Consider the following 21,304-nt stretch of genomic DNA (forward strand, 5'->3'; position numbering starts at 1 on the left):
CTCTAACCCCCTATCTCTTCTTCTACAGCCCCATTGCTGTTGAGCTAATTCTGACTCAGCGACCCTACGGGACAGAGTACAACCGCTCCAGAGTGCCCTGCACTATAATCTTCACTGGAGCAGATGAACCCATCTTTATCCGATGCAGCAGGCAGCAGGTTTGAACTGTTGAACCTGCGGTTGGTTGCCAGTTGAGCACTTAGCCGCGAAACCACCAGGGCTCCTTCCCCTTCTATGGTCTGTCTACAGGGCTAGGTGACGCTTTTATTTAAAGCAGATCACATGGCTCCTGGCCCGCTGGAAGCACTCAACCAAACACTTGGTTGGTTTGGGCCCTTGCCCTGCCCAGACAGGTAAAAACCGAGATTTACGGGGTTCTTCATGCCGAATTCAATTAGTGGATGGTTTTAAGTAAGATAAAGGGCCCAATCTCACCCCAAAGCAGACGGCCCTGAAAGAAGCTATACATTCAGCCTAACTCAGTTTGGCATTGTTATCCACCGAGTCACAGGTATGAACAAAAGCCAACTGGGAACCTGTGCACATTTACGAATGAGGGGGGAAAGAAAAGAGGCAAAACGGCACCATCATGGGCTGAAGAAAACGTGAAGTCCCTCATCGGGGAGACACAGTAACCACCAGGATGGTGTCCCTGCTCTCTCCTCCCAGCAAAGCCATCTGTCCTTGAAGAGGAGACGGGGAGAGAGCATTCTTAGGGGCATGGGATGCACGGGTCTCATACATCTCATTAAAAGCAGAAGAACAAGCCCAAATAGCAGAGTAAGTCAAGGCAGTGACAAGTAAAGCCCAGCTCCAGGATCAGGCACAAAAGAGGTCATTAACAGATGACGGTGGGGAAGCCTGCGTTCAAGGTCACCAAGTTAGAGATATACCACTTGCTGCAAAATGCTCTGGGAATATTTAAAATAAGGAATGTGCCGCATTAAGGTAAAAAACTATCTAATAGTCCTTTTAAAAAGATGAAGTTCTAATGGCTGTCGAAGCCCGGCAGATCTACAGACTGATCCAAGGTTATCAGTGGTCCCATGGGATGTGGAGCTGCTACTAATTTCAGAGGAAACACCAGTGGTGTCTCACAAGCTTGGAGCATTCCTGCCACCGCACAGGCTCACAAAGGGAAGCGGGCACAGTGCTGTCCTCATCACTCACGTGCCAATGCTAGCCTCGGGGAGCAGGGCCCTGGGCCGCCGTCCACCGTGAAAAGACGCGGAGTTCGGGCTCTCTGCGTCCCTGCTGGGAAGCCAGATGTACTGGGCCACCGGGGAGGCCACAGCGACCCTGCCATCTCTGCCTCCACGGTACAACCCACGGCCTCTGAAGCACTCTCAGAAATGCCGCACAGAGCGCAAGCCATCACGGCGAGGCCCCAGGAGCCGGAACAGAGAGGTTAGCGAAGGTGCCTGGGCAGGGTGGGCTTGGCAGCAGCCCCCAAAATAAACACGGGGCTGGGGTTGGCTTGTTACGTCCTCTAGCCATTGACAGAGCGGCTTGGTCACTTGCTGTGTCTGACAACGAGCCAGTGGGGAAGCAGCCGAGACTACGTGACAGCATGGAACTGTTTCTAGTTCCATGAAGGGATAACTCAGGCCAGACGGGTATGGCTCTGGGATTCTAGTAGTGCTTTTTTCAGGGACAAGGGGTTGCCAGGACTCACCTTAATTCTGGATAGACGTTTTCAAGGTACCATTTGAAAGGTTTGCAACTAAGTTTCTTTCGAAGTTCCAATCTGCTCTGAATACTAGAGAAGAGGGGAAACACAGGCTCTTTACAAATCTTAGGATGGCTAGATTGAGGATGGTGCAGATTTCCTACACCAAACCCCCCAACCTGCCCGTAAGAACTGCTTGGGACAAGTGCCACCCACTGACTCCCTCCCCCCACTCCCCACATGCCCCACCTCAGGTGCCCACTGTGCCCTGTCGGCCCCACCTGTATGCACTTAACATCTCTGGCCCTTGCTCAACCTGGTCCTGTGGGCCCCCTTTTACACTTTGGTAGCTGGTTCCAGCTCCAGCCCCAGCACGGTCTGGAGTGTATGGCAGACGCCGGACCCACTCTTATATTGGCCTCCTGAATAAAGCAACACCAAAGGACCCTTACTTTCCATAGGGGACATTTCTGGCTGAAGGCACTGCTGCGTAATAGAAGTTTTTGTATTCATCCATCCACACCTCTGCTGCCCGGCGAGTGTTGCTGGAATGAAAATACACAGACTTTAGCAATTATTTGGTTTCTCTTTGAGCCTTATTATACAGGGCTGCTTTGAGGGACATTTAGCAGGTCCTTTGAGGGGTTTGGCCACCCTGGCAGGGGTGCACGTTGCAGAGCACCACGGGCTAGACACCCCTCTGCATGACGCCTGAGTTGTATGTGTGCATGGCTGACCCTTGGCAGGTTATTCGCCAGACAAACAAAAGGTGTTTTGTCTCCCGCAGTACACAGACGAGCCACGAATGAAGGCCAATGTGTGAATGAGAGCACAAATGAATTTGGAACTGGGGCTGAACCTCAATGCTCTGCAGTGGCTCAATTGTGCATCCACAGAAGGCAGGTGCCAGAGAGCAGGGGCAGGACAACTCTCCATCTCTCAGATGGCTACAACACCCGAGGGAGGTCCAGGAGAGCGCTCAGAATAGCGAGGAGCTACTCTTCCTCCGAGCTGAACTGAAACAGTGCCAGGTCTTGGTAAGGACTGGCAGTCTGAAGGGGAGGGAGGCGTTCGGCTACTGCACTGACACGGAAAAGAACAGACACATTGCATCAATGAACATTTTCCCGCCACAACAAGGCATTTGTTCATCCTTTGAGGGTAGCAAGGGCTATCCAAGAGAGATACCTCAGCCCAGTGGTTCTCAACCTTCCGAATGCTGCGACCCTTCAATGCGGTTCCTCATGTGGTGGTGCCCTCCCAACCATAACATTATTCTTGTTGCTACTTCATAACTATAATTTTGCTACTGTTATGAATCAGGCAGCTCCTGTGCAAGGGTTGTTCGACCCTCAAAGGGGTCGCGACCCACAGCTTAAGAACTGCTGCCTTAGCCCTATGTACCCCAAAACCCTGATCGTGCCTCTTCAGGCTTCTTTATGCTCCCCAAGCTCAAAGAACTTTTTAAAGGAACACGATTTCAATCCCCCGAGGATGGTAAAACTGTCCTTTTGACCTATTATAAAACAAGATGGCAGGTTTTTCAGGGAAGGGGAGAGATGAAAATACTGCCTTCTCAACCCCAGAGGTCTCAATGGAGAACATGCTGAGGAACACAAGCTTCATGCTTTGAAAGTTTTGTTTAGTAAAGGTTCTTACGACTTTCTTTAACAGAAGCACACACCCATCTCTTTTTCTAAACTATATACATTATACGAAGGGGCTTAAAAAAGCCCACGGAAAATTCCATTATCTTTTAAGTCAATGTTTCAATGTTTGAAGCCCCATCATATAGTAGTATATAATGCCCCTGGGGGCGTAGTGGTTTTGAGTTGGGCTATTAACCCAAAGGTCATCAGTTCAAAACCACTAGCTGCTCCACCAAAAAAAGGGCTTTCTAATCCTATAGAGTGACCGTCTCAGAAACCCACATGGGCGGTTCTACCCTATCCTATAGGGTGAAGGGTGAATATGAGTTGGAAGAGATCCAATGGCAGTGAGGTTTCTGGGTTTCATTATAATACATTATATAATAACATGAAATGCAATACAATAATATCTATTATGTTGAAATGCAATACAATAATGCCTATTATGTTGCTAGTATAACAGGCTATTTTTTAGAAGGCAATTTTCTAACAATTACTCTCATGCAAATCCATGTTGAAGTAGAAGAAAACTTTTAAATGTCCACAGAGGCAAAATATGACCTTGAGTGTATTTCAACTAAATTTACAGAACAGCTCAAGAACAGACTGATGCACTGGTCAGTAGTGGCAGACTACTGATGAACTGGGGATGACATCTAGACCATCACAAGTGAAGGAAGCAAAGGATTGCTAAGAGCAAGAAAGAAAAGATCAAAAGAAAAGTGGGTGTCAGAGGAGACTCTAAACCTTGCTCTGGACTTAAAGTAGCTAAAGCAGTGGAAGAAATGAAATGCAAGGGTGGAAGAGAAAATTTCAGAGGGCAGTGTGAGAGGGTTAAGTATTAAAACAATTGTGCAAAAGCTGTGGAGTTAGAAGTCAAAAGGAAGACCATATTCAGCATGTTTCAAGCTGAAAGAATTGAGGAAGAATTCAAGCCTTGAGTTGCAATACTGAATGAGTAAAATATTGAGTTAAACAGGTAGCATCCAAAGATGACGAAAGAACTACATAGTCACTATGTCAAAAAGGATGGATTGATATGCAATCATCTCAAGCATCAGTGGTGCCGAAGGAAGAAGTCCACTGCACTGCAGGGCTTAGTGGGAAACGAGGCCCTGGGCACTGTTGGAGCCTCACCTGGAACGCTTCACAGTTGCTGTAGCACTGGAAGCACTCTAGTCCAAGCCAAGACACTTTAACTAACACACCTCAAGGGGTCCACATTTGTACCATTCCCCAAAATGTACAAATTATTCAATACTATCACATGTCAGTAGAATTCTGTTGAAGATAGTTTGAAAAGTGCTGTAGCAGCACATTGAGAAAGATCTGCCAGAAATTCATGTCCTCTTAGGAAGAGGACACGGACCAAAGGATTTCGCTGATATTAGATGCATCTTGGCTGAAAACAGAGAACGCAGGAGAGATGTTTACTTGTGCTTCTGTAACTATGCAAAGGCACTCGACTGTGCGGCTCATACCAAACTATGGATAACATGGCAGTTTAGGAATTCCAGAACACTTCCTTGTGCTCGCCAGAACCTGTACATAAACGAAGAGGCAGTTGTCCAAACATGTCTACTGCATGATTTAATATCAGGAAAGGTGCGCACCAGGGTTGTATCCTCTCGCGCACTTATGTAAGCTGTATGCTGAGCAAATGATCCAGAAAGTTGGATTATAAGAAGAAGAATGCAGCATCAGTGTTGGAGGAAGGCTTATTGACAATCTGATGTGCAGACGACACAACTTTGCTTCCTGGGAGAAGGACTGGTAACAGTTGCCGATGAAAAATCACCGACTGCAGCCTTCAGGAAAGATTGCAACTCAATGTAAAGGAACAAAAATTCTTTTAACTGAACCAATTTCATGATAAACGGAGGCAGACGAAGTTGTCAAGGGCTTCATTTTACTTGAATCAACAATCATAGAGGCTCAAGAAAACCAAACTCACTTCCATCGAGTCAATGCTGCCTCATAGTGAGCCTTTGTGGGGTTCTGAGACTGTAACTATTTAAAGCCTGTAGAAACCCAGGCTTTCTCCTGAGGGGCTGCTGGTGTCTTTGGATTGCTGACCATGTAGATTGCAGTGCAAGGCGTAACCACTACACCACCTGGACTCATGGAAGCCAGCAGTCAAGAAATCCAACAACATACTACACGGGCGAATCTGCGGCACAAGGCCTCTTTGTAAGTGTTAAAGAGCAAAGGAAGAGGTCACTTTGAGGGAAAAGGCGAGCCAGACTCCAGTTCTAATACTTTCAGTCACCTCATTTACATGCAAGAGCTAGACACTATAAATAATAAAAACTGAAGGGTAACTGATGCTTTGAATTATAGTGTTGGTGAAGAATATTAAATAAGATACCACGGACTGCCAGAAGAGTGAACAAATCTGTCTTAGAAGTTGTTTAGCGAGAATGTTATTACAAGTGAGTACAGTAAGACTCAGTCTAAATGACTCCAGACATGTGAACTACAAGGACCAGTTCCTAGAGCAGGCTACCCTGCCTGGGAAAGTAGACTCATGACCAGTGATTGCGAGGATGCTACAGGCCCAGGAAGTTTTCTTTCTGTTTTACAAAGGGTTGCTCTAGGTCAGAACCTAACAGCACCACATTCACAACAGCAGTATCCACACTAGCAAAAAGAACAACCGATATCTCCGTCAACAGATACGTGAATGCACAAGTCATACACACAACAGAATACTATACAAAATTTAAAAACAGCAATGAATCTAGGAAGTACTCCACAACAATATTATACTGGCAAAAACCAGTATAAGTGGGCAAAAACCCCATGGAAAAAGGGCAACTATTACAGAAAGAAGCATTCTTTAATGATTACTAGGGATGAGAGGGAGCAGGAGGGAAACTCACTACCTAGAATTAAAAAAAATCAAAAACAAACTTCATCGCCATTGAGTCAATTCTGACTCATGGCGACCCTTTAGGGGCAAGGTAGAACTATCCTGTGGGTTTCAGAGACTCAACCTCTATGGGACTAGAAAGCCTCATATGGTTTTGAACTGCTGACCTCTCCGTTAGCAGTCCAACATGTAACCACTATGCCACCCGGACTCCCTAACTAGATAGTAAACATTTATTAACTTGAATGAAGGGAAAGGCAATGCATAATTAGAGGCTGATCAGCACAACATAACCGAAGTAAAGGAAGACAGTATGCAAGAATAATGTCAATAACGGTACATACGATTACAGATACAACTCTGTAATAATAATTAGCAATAATTCATGAGTGGATCCATAGGTAGAGATGCAAGCTAAACAGGTGTGGGAAGGGGCATGGTACACCCACGAGTATAGGTTTGCCAGAGGTGATTTCTATGTACCAATTTGTAGGAGGGTGGCTACAGACAACTTCTTTTGGTAATACACTTGTCTTAGTCTCTTCAGAGTGTCTTAAAAACCCAACCCAATCAAAAGGTCTAATCAGAAACCATCGCTTTCAAGAGGATCTGCTGGGTCAATTAAATTCAAGGCAGCGGGCAGCTCAGACGGCTATGCTAATTGTCTTCTGGGACCACCCAAGGTGTCACCCTCATAGTTTTTCTCAAAGGATGGTCTTGGGTGTTGTGGTAGTTATATAATTTCATGTCCACTTGAAGATATATAAAAGTGGAGGGGTGGAGTCTACCCTGTCAATCAGGTTACAGCCTGATGGCGCTTCCTCGTGGGCATGGCCTTCTCATAAGGAGGGCCCTGGGAACCCGCCGCCCCCCCATCCCCCGCCTCTCTGCCTTCACCTTCCTGACCCTGGTTATTGCCAGAGCCTTGGAGATGTTGCCGCCACCATTGGATCCACATGACTTTGCACCCACCATGCTGTGATCTTCCTGCACTCTATCATTGCTGGTGGCTGTGCGCTGAAGGGGGACTTAAGGACTCATATTGGACTTATGGCTTTGAGGTGGACTGGGCTGGTATGTGTTCTTGCGTATGACTGCTTCTTGATATAACGCTTTCGTGCACATACATGAGTATCACTGGGTTTGTTTCTCTAGTCAACCCAGCCTAACTTTATTGGCGAGGAAAAGGCCAGGAAAGTTGGGCTGGGAGATTTTATTCATCATGACAATGCACCGGTGAACTCAAGAACTATCATAAGAGAATTTCATTGGGAAACCTTCCCCCATCCTCCCTATAGCTCTGATTTTTCTTTCAATCCCAAACAAAGAATATTTAAAAGGAACCTAATTTGAGTTCAAGTATGACAAAAACTGTTTTGATGTAGTGCACACTGAAGAGTGCACAGTTCCTTGGGGAAAAGTTGGAGACCTTCAAAAAGGTATAGACCTAGGTGGAGATTATGTGGAGAAACAATAGCTTCACATATCGATCTCAGTTTAGTATAGGCTTCTGTGCTACTTTTTATAGCAATATTTTTACCCTTGTACAGTTCCATGATTTTTCACACATGTATATGTTTGTGTTACTACCAACACAAATAGGACACAAAAACTTCTATCACTCTCCAGAAAAATCTTTGGTACTACCCGTCTGGAGTCACATCTTCTCCAACCCCAAGCCTTAGCAACAACTGTCCTCTTATCCATCACTACAGGTTTTCCTGGTTTAACACTGCCCTGTAGATGAATGTAACCCTGTGAGGCTGGCTTCTTGAACTCAGCATAGTGGCCTGAGGCTGACCCAAATTGTCCTGTTCCTCCATCGCTTATCCATTTAGATTTCTGGTTGAATTCTCCTGCTGGAACACTGCTGTAGTCCAGTTTGCTTAACCCCTCACCCACTGAGCAACTGTGGAATGTTTCCAGCCAGCTAAAAGGTCAGCTCCTGTCTGAGTGTGGTCAGCAATATTCTTGTGCACACTCGGCCTTCCTATTTACCGGGCAAAGACGGTGCCACTGCCACCAGGGAAAGTGTAGGGGTGCTGCTTCCGGAACACGTGTCCCACACGACTGCAGGGGATGATCTCCAGGCTGCCGCCACACTGCCACACTCGAAAGGAGATCTCTGCAGGGATGAATGAGACACTGGTGACCACATGTAGTCCACAACCCCACTAGGGAGACATTTCACATTACATGTGCCCTGGGTCTTAGATTCCATGGTATGATCAAGAGGGTATGCTCAGTGGATACATTTGTCAGATTTGAACTATAAACTTTGGACTATAATTTCTTAAGGAATCTTGCATATCCTATTCATACGCATATCCCAAATCCTAGTAGCATCACAGCTACTGAGTGACTGATGAGATTCGAGCCTCCAGTGCTTCATGAGCTCTTCACCATCAAAGAGGCGTACATTTCCATTGAGCAGTATTCACAGTATTAGGAATGGGAACAATGACGTGCAGAAACATCAGTACTCAAGACAACTTACATTCTCAATCACACTTTAATGTTTAAAGTAACAGGTGATCACATATGCCATCTTCTTCTAAAACTTATCCTAAATTGACTGAGCATCAGCATGCATCTGGCCCCTTTCTATCTAGGAAAACAAAAACGATTCCCTCAGATTGTGAAAATTACGTTTTGTTCTTGTGAATGTGCAGGCCTCAAGCCACCCAGAGAAGTTCACAGGCAGGTTATGGGTGATGGTTGAGAACGTGGATGACAAATGTATGAACACACACCACACAGCTGCCCACAGACCCTTCACTAGTACTGAGTAACTACTCTGAAGAGGGCTACTGCCCATCTTGCTTCAACACATGGTTTTCTTACATAGGCAACAAGCCAGTACAGAACCAGGTACCAGCTCACCTGTTTAAACCCACACCCAGGGAAATGGGTGTGTGTTTCATGTCACACAGCACAGGTACCAACTGACTGGGCATTCGCCAAACCACTGTTTTTTTTCCTGAATGACTTGAGTCTGAACCAGAGAGCTAATTGAATGCAAGAAACTGAAGCTAGACAGAAAAATCAGGACACAATTATTAACCTTATGAAAGGTCAATCCCTCCCCACTCCCCTAACAGATTTCTTAAGCTTTGTATACAAGGATATTTTCCTTGGTGCTATTTACGAGCGCCAAGGGCATGACGGAGAGCAAGGAGTCAAAGACAAACTCTATAGAGTCCGCAGCTTTCTGTAGACTGATCAGACATGAAGCGAGACCAACTGAAACTATGAAGCACGTGGATGCGGATGAGCCAGGACAAATGGGCGTGGTTTGAGAGTGTGAAGCACTCACTGCCCAATCTGAGGAGCTTCACACCCACAGAAGGTCCACGAGCATTCCCTCCTCCTCTGCCACAGGCAGGCCAAGCCAAGGGAGAAGCCCACTAATTCGATACACAAAGCCCTTTCAGATAGGAACGCATTCCTTCGTCACTTCCATCCACGCATGTGCAGGGAAAACGATGGAAGATTTCCCTCCAGTGTCCACCAAAGTAAAAATGCTTTCTGTGTTTCCGACAATCAACTTTAAACACCTCCTTGCCCGAGGGGAACATTACAAAGCCGAGACAGGGAAGCCACATGGAGAGTCTGTGAAAGCAGTTAATGAGTCCTTTCAGGGACGTGCTGCAAATGCGCAGACTCGGCACCGCCATAGCCATATTCAGCTACAGGGATACGCCGGTTGTCGAACGGTTCCAAGCTTGAACTTGCCACTACTCAAACAGAAGAGTGCGGGGGGTGGGGGGTGTGGGGGGGGTAGTGCTCCGTGTTCGGAACTTTGCTCAAACATCCAAGTTGAAGCAAGCGTACAGGCCGAGAGTAAGTCACGCCTGTGCCTTTCCACAGACACCAAGGGCTGACCCTTTAGTCTGAGCACTCCGCGCGCTGCAGACCACACACCGTGCTGTGTTAGTGCATGCAAACATTCACCACCGCGCCTTTATTACTGCTCTTCATTTGTGTAAAACATCGCAACCAGGGCTTCAAAGAGAATGAGTGGTACGAACAGTAAAGCTAAGAGGAACCCTGTGAAAACTATGATAGAGTCATACAAAGAAATTGTGAAATTTGACTCAGGTCGCCGCTTGTCTGACTGACTTGGTGGCTGGATACAACCTGGCTTCGTGGACATTATCAACATTTTTTGGGGGGTGGGGAGGGGAACAACTGATTAAAGTAGCAAATATAGCAAAAAGGTGTGAAATCGTTAACCATGAAACAAAGAACCCAGATTACTGAAGAGTCTGAAAAGTTACTGTTAATTTAGATAAATCAGAAACTCAGTGGTGATGGCTTAGTCGACAGCGATACATGTATGAGAAGGCCCAAAGCCTCGGTAGTGAGTTAATGGAAATATTGTGGGAGCGAGTGGCGAGCATGTGGAAGTGATCCAATCCAGGCAGCACGTGCAAACAGAGAGGACGCTGACCCACTCATGGCTGACTCTGCTGAGGATGTATGTGGACGCTGAGGGCTCCATTCCCCAGCATGAATCCAACTAGGATGACCTTGGACTTTGAGGGGTGGGGGTGGGAAATGCCCAATATGACCTTCATTACTAAAGAAGGAAAGGCAATGCCAGGCCACAAGCCTATGAAAGACAGGCTCACTCTGTTGTGTGGGAATGCTGGTGGGATTTTAAAGTGAAGCCCATGTTAAAGTGTATCCTGAAAACCCACGGGTTTTTAAACAACAAAACATAATGAAAAGTAAGGTAATTTTATTTACTATATTGTGTTTTGAATATTCAAAACTGGATTTATTGCATTTAGATGTTTTAAGGGGTATTTCCATAACCCAGGGCTGTTTACCTTTGTGTTAAATTCCAGGGAAAATGTATTTATAAGTGTAATTTTGAGGCTTCCGAACCAGTTATTTGATTTTCCATTATTTCCTTATGGGAGAAATAGTTCCGTTCTTGAACTTTTTGGTGTTTGAACATGGATTTGGAATGACCTGACTTTGACCACCAAGGCATCACTGTATTTCTCTTGGACCCTGTAGCCAGAGGAAGATGATTTCATAGAACTTGTGGCAGTCTGTACTTTTATCCAAGGAATCCTGGTTGTGTACTGGGTTGAATGTTAAGCTATTAACCAAAAGGCTGATGGTTTGAACTCACCAGCTACTCTGTGAGAGAGCCAGCCTACTTGCAGAGATTTACTCCCTATAGGGTATATGGGGGGGGGGGGGTAGCAAAAACAACAACAACAAACAAACGAAAAAACCCTGGAATTGCACTGGGAGGAGTGGAGCTTTAGTAGTACACATTTGTCCCACTAGGTGAGCATCAAGCAACTTGCTCTGAGTTAGTGAGCACAGTGCCATCGCCTAGGAAGGTTCTCTCTGGTCACAGTGGTTTTTTTGTAAAAGCAGTTTTGCTTGAACCTCGTTTTTGTGATGGCCAATTTAAGAGAACAGCCTGTAGGTGTGAGATTTTGTTTCCTGCTAGTGAAAAGCGCCACAGAAACTGTTGTGATGTTGAACACAGCTTATAGGAACAGCACAATGAGAAAATAGAGTGGTTTTCTCATTTCAAAGACAGTGAAATGTCATTTGATCACAAACTTCATCGTGGATGTACCTCAGCTTCCGGAACGGAAGGAAATGTTGACTTGTAGTGCATTTACACTGTGTTTCACCAGGGCAGACTGTTAAGGAAGCTGTTTGTGTAGAGGTACAGATGTGTAATAGTGTGCAACAAAAAAGGCCTGAGTTGTGGCAGATTTTGCCACCACGACAATGCACCTGCTCACACAGCCATCTCAGTGTGCCAGTTTTTGGGTAAAAACAGCATGCCTCTCTTGTCCCACGCACCTGACTCACCTGACCTTGCTCTGTGCGACTCCTGTTTCCGCGAATGCAGAGGGACATGAAAGGACAGCAATTTAGCGACATAGAGGAGGTGAAAGAAAAAAAAGAGGGAGGTGCTGTCCGCCATGCAAACAAATGAGTCTGAAAAATGTTTCCAAGAACGGCATGGTAGATTTGACAAATGTAATGAGTGCAATGGAAAGTACTTTGAAGGTGACAAAGTTGCTTTGTCAAAACATTTAAATACATAGCTTTGGGGTGGGAAAATTCCAGTTTTTTGGGTACCCTCTCATATGAGCACCCCTGCATGTCCTGTCCATGGTCTCCCCCCCGAACTGCCCCTCTCACTTAAGGCACTGCAAGAGAGCAGACCACATTGCCCTTAAGTAGCAGTTTCTGATGCAGGGCCTGCGGTCAGAGCAGTTGCTCCCGTCCTGGCTCACAGACCTCCTTCTCCTTCCCGACCTTAAACAGTGTAAGAACCCTTGCTTGCTTAAGGAAGGGTGTAGGCAAACCCCGACTCTGCCAGCTGTGCAGTACCACACCTCCAGAAGCTCAAAAAATCCAAATTCACCGCCACTGAGTTGATTCTGGCTCCTTGAGACTCTATAGGACAGGATGGAATTGCCCCTGGGGGGGTCCAAGACTGTGATCCTCTACAGGAGGAGAACGCTCCCATGGAGTGCTTAGTAATTTCAAACTGCTGACCCTGTGTTCATTAGCCCGATGTGTAAGGACTAAGTCCCCAACTTAGCTTCCCAGAGTGATTCCTGGTCAGTTCTTCAGGGTCTTAGCACCTCATAATTGGGAAGGATGGTCACTACTTAGGGTGGTTTTCCAAACAGCTGATGAGCCAGCCAGGAGCCCAAAAAACTCCAGGATACCACTACAGGCATCAGGGAGGGGCAGGGGAGAGGGGTGTTTTAGGAGTGGGGAGCAAAGGTTCATGAGAGCAAATCCCAGAGAAAAAGGGTGGGGTTTCCAAGCGCCACCACACTGTGCTGTGTGGTGGGGGAGGTGGGGGAAGGTGCATGGTGAAAAACCTGCTTGGGGGCATGATGTGCCTGACTACCTTAGACAAGTTTCAGAGAATTAAATTCATCTTTCAGGCAGAGGCCAAGTGTGGTGAGCAATATTGCCGGTCAAGGGAGCACATGGGCATCAAAGCCTGTGATTCGTTTGTCCCCTCTCAACAAGCTGAGCTGCTGGCGCATCTGAGCTTATAGGGATGGGATATCAATGATGCCAAGCTGCAGAAAACCTGACTTGGGAGTCAGATCCTTGAGTGTCGTCTATTCAGGTAAGAATGAAGGCATTTCCAGCTACTGGGATTGATGAGCTCAAAGCCTATCCCATGCTCCATTGAGCCCGGATCTTCTGCTGCCCCTCCCCACCGTATCAGGTATTAAAGAAAGAAGTAATATAGGATTGGAATCAGGAGCAAGGGCAGGTATTCCAGGCTGTTAAAGAACCAGTACTATAAACACAGACCTTAAAGACTATAGCAGCAGCAGGGAGAGTGTGGACTAGACGTGGCCAGTTATCAGACAGAGTCTGGCTCAAATCTGAGACAATAATAACAAGCACAATGTATTCCCTTGTTTGGGGGCCCAACTGAGAAAGAGTGCAGAGCCCAGGTGCAGACGATGGGAAAACAACTGTGCTGCGTAGAATAGCTTGCAGCTGGTAGAAGACATTGCCAAACGAGCCCCAGTGAACTACGAGCTTACTATTCCACACAGAGTTCAGCAAAAGACTCCACCAGAGAAGTCAGCAACGCACAAAGCACAGAGCTGCCCGTGTAAGGAAGCTTCCTATTCTAGGGCACAGGGCCCACAGCCAGAGGAGGCTTGGTACACAGACCCCTCAGCCCCCGGCAACCCTCCTGTAGTGGACTCGAGTGGCCATGCAACAACCCACAGATGGTCCTGAAGCATGCACACGAGAGACCGACACTCCACCCTCCCGGCACCTCTCAGCTGTGCATTACCTATGGCACCCCAAGAAATGCCTAAGCGACCGGGGAGCCCATTTCATCAGGGATGAACACTACATCTGGTGACTGCCGAGGTCCTATGAATAAATAATATGGGTCATGTCTCCCACGTGATTGCTGGTCAGTTCTTCAGGCTCTTGGCACCTTGTAATCCAGAAGGACAGTCCCTACTTACAAAGACAGCCTCAAAAACCGTACGGGAAAGGCCTAATAGTTACCTCCTACCCCAGGCCTTCCACGGATACATGGGGAACAATCACAGTATCTCAGGAGCAGAACTCATCGCTTCATATTCTGGTATAGTCACTGAGGAGAATTTGGCTACCTGAGCTACTGTACTGGAGAGTGTGCTCTAACGAAAACCCCCAATTCTTTAAACTGTGGCTTCAGCGTCCGTGTATCTTAGGTATAAAGGCACATTGTCTGCAGGGTTTTGAACTGGAGTGAGCAGGCTCATGCCACTTCAGGAAGCATGTGTGGTCACACTGCAAGGAGAGCACCTAGCAAGCACCCGGACAGTATGCAGGCAGGCCAAGATTTTTTTATTAACAAGTACCTTACCGTACCGCTCACAAGAACTAAGAATCAGTCTCTTTTCTCTTCTTTTTAATAAGGATCTCCAGTCAAAGTTAGGAAATTGTAGTGGCAGTCTGAGAAGCTCCCGTTATTTTGGAGGAGTCCAGGCTATTATTTGGAATGTGAATTACTCAGCCATAGCTGGATCCCTCCTCTCCTAGCATATGCGTATGTGTGCGTGCACACCCCTTGTCCTAGATCACAACTCAGTGTGCACAGCATCTTGGGGAAAAGTCACAGGCAGTGCTGCAAACAGACAAAAGGTTTAAATTAAGGACTTTTGTTGCTGGAACTCTTGGGCATGCTTAACCTTCAAGCCTGAGTAGAAAGTTCCATCAGAAGAACCTTATCAGAGGCAGTGGAGGGAAAGAGAGAGAGAGCCCAGAATGAGTAAGGCAGACTGCTCCAGTCTCTCTGGTAGTTTGATGCTGACATGGCCCCTTCGTCAGGGTCTGCTCACACCTCCTTCACAGTACAGCGACACAGGTAGAGAAAGCAGACCGACAACACACCAGATGAGTAAAAAAAAAAAATCTTTCCTCCCTCTGGTCGCTGGGTGCACTCCCTCCTTCTATATTTCGTCTTTCTACATCATGACAAAGCACAGTTGTCATGGAATAGTGTTCCTGGCTAACTGTTGCTCAACCCCTGGTCGATGTCATCTGTCGGATCAGGACTCTCAGCTAACAGGACTGGCCTTGACACCGCACTTCGATTTCACCCCTGCTTTCCCCTGTGACGCCTCACCTAAGGGGCCGTACGGGCTCAGGTGCCCCTGTCCTTCCTCCTCAGGGGAACTGCACTCCCTCCCTCCCTGACGGCCCGAGAGCAAGGCACACTCGGCCTTCCCTCCTGGAGGCTGACGTGTTTCCTTTCATGCCGACGTGGCCCATGCCAGGCCCTAAGTATAGGTCAAGACATCACTCTGAAGCCCTACAATGAAAAGGTGCTTGACCCCTGGCTCCCCACCCTCGCATGTTGTCCGTGATCTGTATGGGCTTTCAACATCAACCCAATGCAGAAAAAAATATCCTCTGAGGATCCGTTGTTATCACTAAGTTTCACATCATGAAAACGAGAGAAAAATAACAGGCTACGGCATTTTGGTTTTTTAGCTCCTAAGAAGAATTCCACCGTTTCAAACTAACTATGGCCTCGCCCTCTTCCTCCCCATTGCCCCCGTTACCGCAGGGCACATATGCCCAGCAAGAGTGCAATCTAAGAATGAATGAAGACTCTCAAGCAGTCAAAATTCCAGTCTTACATTAAAACAAGCAAACATACTTTCTGAAGATTAAACAAAAGACCTCTGCGCAGTAAATGGAACCCATCTCCCAATATAGTCCAAAGGTAAAAAATCTCATCGCCTTTAAGCCTTAGTAAAAATGACTTACACAGTTATAGTTGTTCATAAAAATAAGAACCGTAAAAACCAAATGAGAAGCATTTGCAAAAAAAGTGGTCAGGAAGGGAGTGCACGCTCCCCTTACCTGCATCCCACGATGACAACCGAGTTGACAGCACCCAGGTGTCCACTGCCCCATTCCCACAGCTGAAAATGAACGCGCTTCCCATGTGTGCGACCAGCTTTCCAAACCACTGCATTCAAATGGTACCAGGGGTTTGGACTTCCTTCCAAGAAATCCTGTCTTCTCTAGCGCTCTACTCTAGGGTGACACATCACAGTGCCCAACCCAAGGCACTTTAAGAGTGCTGCTGTTTGTAATTAAGCGGGGATGAATTAGGCCAGAGTGAGTATCATTTTAACTCTCAATTTTCTTCCCCCCAATTAGAATTCCGCATTCCACAACCTCTGCCAAATCTGGAACGCTTCAGTTTTTCCTTCCCATTGCTCGCTGGTGTGTAGGACAGGTCCCTCATTTCACCAGCACTTGAAGCTGCCTGCTACTGAACTGTTGCGGGGGAACAGCAGGCTCATACGCACCCAGGTTTTCTCCTCCCCACACGTCCATCATCATGTCGTATTTCCCCAACTCTTCAAAGTAGAATTTATCCATCACGAACAACCCTCCAGCAATCATGGGGGTTCTGAGGAGGCAGAAAAGGGGGCAGGAGAGAACAAAAGAAGTTGATGGTCAAAACAAGTTTGCACGATCTCTCACATCAGGAGCAAGCCCTTCGTTTCTGAACTGCAGGGTCACTTTCAAAATAACCTCCGAGCCCTGGCTGTGTGCATGGTGTTCAATGTGCTGGTCCCATTGCTGGGCCCTTGCTTCTCCCAGATGCCCACCCCACTTGCCCTGAATCAACGTCCCCACTGCAGCACCATGCGGAACTAAGGCTCTTCACCAAGGCTCAGTGGATGGGCCTGCGCTGCCTGCAGCAGGGCTGCTTGGGCTTCAAATGCTGCTCAAGTCGGCAACTGAAACTTAATGGGTCTCAGCGTCCCCATAGAGCGACGAGAAGCAATAAGCATGAAGAACTCGGTGCTCTAGCTGCCACTCAATCAATGCTAGTTCTCACTGTCATTTTATGGAGCCATATCTTCAACTGTAAAACTCTATTTATAGAGTGGGGACTCACTCTATTCCCCACTTGCTCCTCACCCGCAGATGGGACTCACAACTAGAGCTAACTGAGCCCTGGCTTTGCCCCAGCAGTGGCACAGTAAGACATCGCCCGGAATGCGGCATGAGCGGATGGCACCTGCAGATGCTGAGTAAGGATGGGCAAATGTACCCCATGGCTAGTCTGTGCAAAGTCATCTTCAGCTGTGTGTGACAGTTTACCCTCACTAGCTCCCCACATGTTCTCCCAGGCTAGAGAAAGACGTCCTACTCCCTGACATTCCTGTCTTTGCTGCTCGGTCAGGGGATCTTCCAGCGATTCACGTGCGAACATAAGCGGCCTTTCCCGTGGACAAACAGGAGAGTGAAGTTCTGCAGGGGCGGACAAGCCAGGTTGGAGTGAACGGGACTTGCCCTTGTGACTCGCCCTTTGTTACTGTGTCACAGAGACCCACCGGAGACCCCACTCTGCTATGAAAATGCTCCGCTTTACGCGTGAGAACACACAGAACTGGGTATCCACTGGATAAAGACGTAGCCGACTGCATCTGAAGGAAGCCTCCGTGGGTTGTGTTCTATGGCACAGACAGCGCCTTGCCTGGAGTTTGGCCAAAGGGAGTCTCGGAGGCAGGGGCTTGACTCGGTCCAGGGACAACAAAGCCCTAGAGTCTGGCTGACGCTCCTGCAGGGATGACACTTACTTTATTGGGGCCACTGGGTTCCCTTGGCGGGCTCTTCTCTGCTCAGGGGTCATGTAGTCCCATTTGAACACCAAATTCCAGTCAAAACCTGCCGAGACAGAAAAGAATCTCAGGCCACTGACATCAGAGACTGGTCACGTGAATTCCCTTACAGCTTTAGAAACACTTGATATTTGCACAAGAATTACTGAAAAAGAAAACAAAGGGAGGGGGTTCTGGCTGGAAGAGAGCGAGACCAGGGCATAGAGGTCAGAAGGGGGAGGGAGGGGAGCGTATTTATACCTTTTTCCCCAAAGAGGGAAAACCTCTGGGTCAGAGTTCTCTGTAACTACAAATGTGCAAGAACCAAAGCAAATGAAAAGGAGAACTGGGGTCTTGGTGCAGACAGTGACCTACCCAACGCTGGAAGGAGGCTGGGGAGCGGAAGGGGTGACCGGGAGGAAAACCTGCCTGGGTGACCCTAGGACCAGGCTAAAGAGGGCACAGAGCGAGTAGGGTTGGTTCTCGGGCCCTGCAAACTTCCATCTAATTGGTGGGAGGGAGTGTAAAAGCAGCTGCAAACGGGACACAATTGACCTTCCATCTCTGGACAAGTTGGACAAGTTCCATTCTAGAATCCACAGGCCATTCTGGACAGGAGAGGATGTGCCTCATACTGGGGCTGGGCTGATGGCAGGGCACAACCATGGCATCAAGCCTCCTGGGCACACAGATGGCCATGCTTTGCTCACAAAGGGACCTGGGTCATGTGCTCCAGACAGGTCAGCAAACGCATTCTGGCAAATCCTGCAGCTTGTGGTCCTGCCTTTGAGAAGGCACGCGGAGCAAGCTCAGCCTCGTCTAGTTTTACTCTGTGCCTCCTGGGCTCTCTGCCTCTGACTTTTGTCCGAGGGGCTTTTTGGTAGTTGTTGCAAAGCCTAAGTCTGGAGTTGGCATCTGCAAGCTGTGAATCCAGGGCGCCATCTGCTGGGCCACCCCGGTGCACAGAGTCTGAGCAAGTAAAGACAAGGGGACTGGGTGTAGGTTGTGCTATAGCCCAACCTGGGCATCTGTAGAAAACGGTTTCCCAGCTCTCGATGGAACAGGCTCAGGCAAAAGTGGCTGGTGGCTGAAGGCAGTGAGAGAAAAGTCCCGAAGAAACCAATGCAGGCTCAGACTTTAAAGAAGACACACTTCCTTCCACATGCGGGGTGGGGGTGGGGAACAGCCCGCAAACCGGGAAGACAAAGTCATACGCTGTCCAGAGGCAGCGAAGGCTTCAAAAAGCTCCTTGGTATGGTAGTCACTTTCTTTCTTTATGGATTCCATAACTCCCGTATTATTTTTATTAATGTATTAATTTGGTCAGAAGAGAATTGGTCAAAAAGGACTAGTCAAAAATGTGCTAAAAGTCCATCATCCTTGAGCTCTGTCCGAAGGCTTTGAATACAATGCTCACAGAGCGAGCCGGCCCCATTCCTCAGGCTCAGCAGAAGGCCTATGGCCCTGAAGGAACACTTCGCCCCCTCAGACTGCATGGGCCAAACAGTAGCCCTGTCAGAAAAAAAGACCTTGAGTCGTGGCTCTTCCAGACAGTGGGGAGGATGACTACTCTGTTTTAGACACAAACGCTTTCTTCTCGTCACTTCTTATAAACTTCCTAGAATGTTAAACGCCCCTTACTGTGAGTCTCTGAGGTCTTGCTCAGGTCTCCTGTCACCAGCACGGCACCAGGTCCAGTGCTGCTCTCTGCATCTCCCAGGTCCTGAAACCTTCAATCTCATAGCGACTCGGGGAGGGAGGCACTACTATGACCTCCTCTCTCTGACAGCAAGCCCAGAGGCAGGGCAGTGACACAACCTGCCCCTGGGTGACTTGGCCTGAGAGAAGTGGCTATGGGAGCTAAGGCGGGGGGGAGGTGGGGGGAGTGGAATGAACCAGTCTACAGTGTCAGGACCAGGCCTGAGGCTCACTGACTGGCCCTAGCATTCTATCTTGTAAGGCTGGTGCCCAGTTTTCTAATTGTGTAGTCTGCTTTTTTGATGGTAGACTGTTAGCTAGCTCTTTGTCCATATGGCCGTCAGGAGAATGCTATGTGCTTCTAATCAGCTCACAACATTGAGGTGGGAAAGTCAGCCCGTGTTTGACACCGAGACACTAGGGTGCGGAGTTAGTTCACCGATGTTGGGTGAATCACACACATGGCAACAACTGTGATATCTTTCCGTTTCTTAGAAAGGTCTCCATTCACTTCTAGGACCTCAGCTGCATTTTCAGAGGCAAAGTTTGCCAAGCAGCTGCGTAATAGTTAAGCATTCATTACTGGGCTAGTGGAATCGTGGAATCGCTGGGGCTTAGGTCCCACAGAGACCCTGAGTGTAGTGACAGCTGACCAGAGTCAGGCTCGGAAAGAGGCAACCGGACGGTGGCCCTGAATAAGCACTAGGAAGTACCTGTACCGAGACCAGCAATGCCAAGTATGGTGGGGACCATGAGGGTTCCGCAGGCCTTCAGGGCTTTGTGAAGTAGGGGAGCAATGCCTTGATTAAAGATATTGTAGTTAGCCCTCAATAAATGATATTTAAAAGCTTATCAAAATTACAAGTAATTTTGGTATTTAGACTCACTGTTCCTCAACTGCCTCTTCCATTGCTGCGACTTGTCCGTTCTCTTTCTCTCTGGCAATTTAATTATGTCTACACTCCTCACCCCAAGTCAACTCTTTAAGGAGTGAGAGAAAATAAATAAAACACGTATATGGAAAAATAAATTCTAAAAGGCTGATTAATAGTATTATTTGAAAGTACTCCAAGTGTGGACATGGGTCAACCCAGCACCCTTGCCTCTCTCACAAGCGCGTAGAGGCATTTTCCAGAGGCGCCTGGCATGCGGCGCTGCCACCCTGGGAACCAACAGAATGGACACGCACAGGTTCCGTGTTTCAGTGGTTTCTTCGTGGCCATTTCTCATATAGTGTTGACAAGTATACCCAGAGAAGCAAAAGCTCTCTGGGGCCTTCGGTCATTTCTTATGAGCGAAAACAGTGTATCCGACGAATCGCTTTGGGGTGGGTATGAGAAGATGCAGACGAAAAAATGACCCACGTAAGGCAGAACAGTACTGGTGGGGATCCGGAGGAGTGGCCACCAGCCTCGGGGGCTGTTTGGTCTTATGTAGAGAAAACGGGTTAGGGGTGAATAGGTAGAGGGCCACGCAGCCAAAAGCAACAGGGTGTCAGAGAAGAGGGCTGCAGGCAAACTCTGGCCTCTCAACTCAACAAATGCTCTGTTCCACACGTTTCTCCAGGCCCTGCCGCTCAGTGCTGGTGCCTGTCTCCTCGCCCCATCACAACAGGGCCCTGTCATTGCTGGCAAAACTGAAGCCGTGCTGCTCAGTGCGGCCAGCGTTTCACAAAAGCTCCAGAAGAGTAGGGGCAAAGAGAAGCGCATGCAGGTTCTTTAAAAGAGGTGGCTTCTCTCCGTCTCTCTGCAGCGCG

The 21,304-nt window shown here is 47.9% G+C and overlaps 1 protein-coding gene across 1 annotated transcript in view; it reads right to left on the reverse strand.

Annotated features, from left to right (window-relative positions):
• The window catches only part of GALNT2 (polypeptide N-acetylgalactosaminyltransferase 2), a 227,465-nt gene that overhangs the window by 14,222 nt on the left and 191,939 nt on the right, over window positions 1-21,304 (reverse strand). Inside the window, exons 9-13 of the mRNA XM_075531987.1 lie at window positions 17,830-17,917; window positions 16,546-16,649; window positions 8,189-8,315; window positions 2,122-2,214; window positions 1,676-1,759 (exon numbers count right to left, since the gene is read on the reverse strand). Of these exons, the coding sequence (XP_075388102.1) occupies window positions 1,676-1,759; window positions 2,122-2,214; window positions 8,189-8,315; window positions 16,546-16,649; window positions 17,830-17,917 (496 nt within the window). The remainder of the gene's footprint in view (window positions 1-1,675; window positions 1,760-2,121; window positions 2,215-8,188; window positions 8,316-16,545; window positions 16,650-17,829; window positions 17,918-21,304) is intronic.

The sequence above is a fragment of the Tenrec ecaudatus genome, chromosome 1 (assembly GCF_050624435.1).
Source record: "Tenrec ecaudatus isolate mTenEca1 chromosome 1, mTenEca1.hap1, whole genome shotgun sequence".
NCBI lineage: Eukaryota > Metazoa > Chordata > Mammalia > Afrosoricida > Tenrecidae > Tenrec > Tenrec ecaudatus.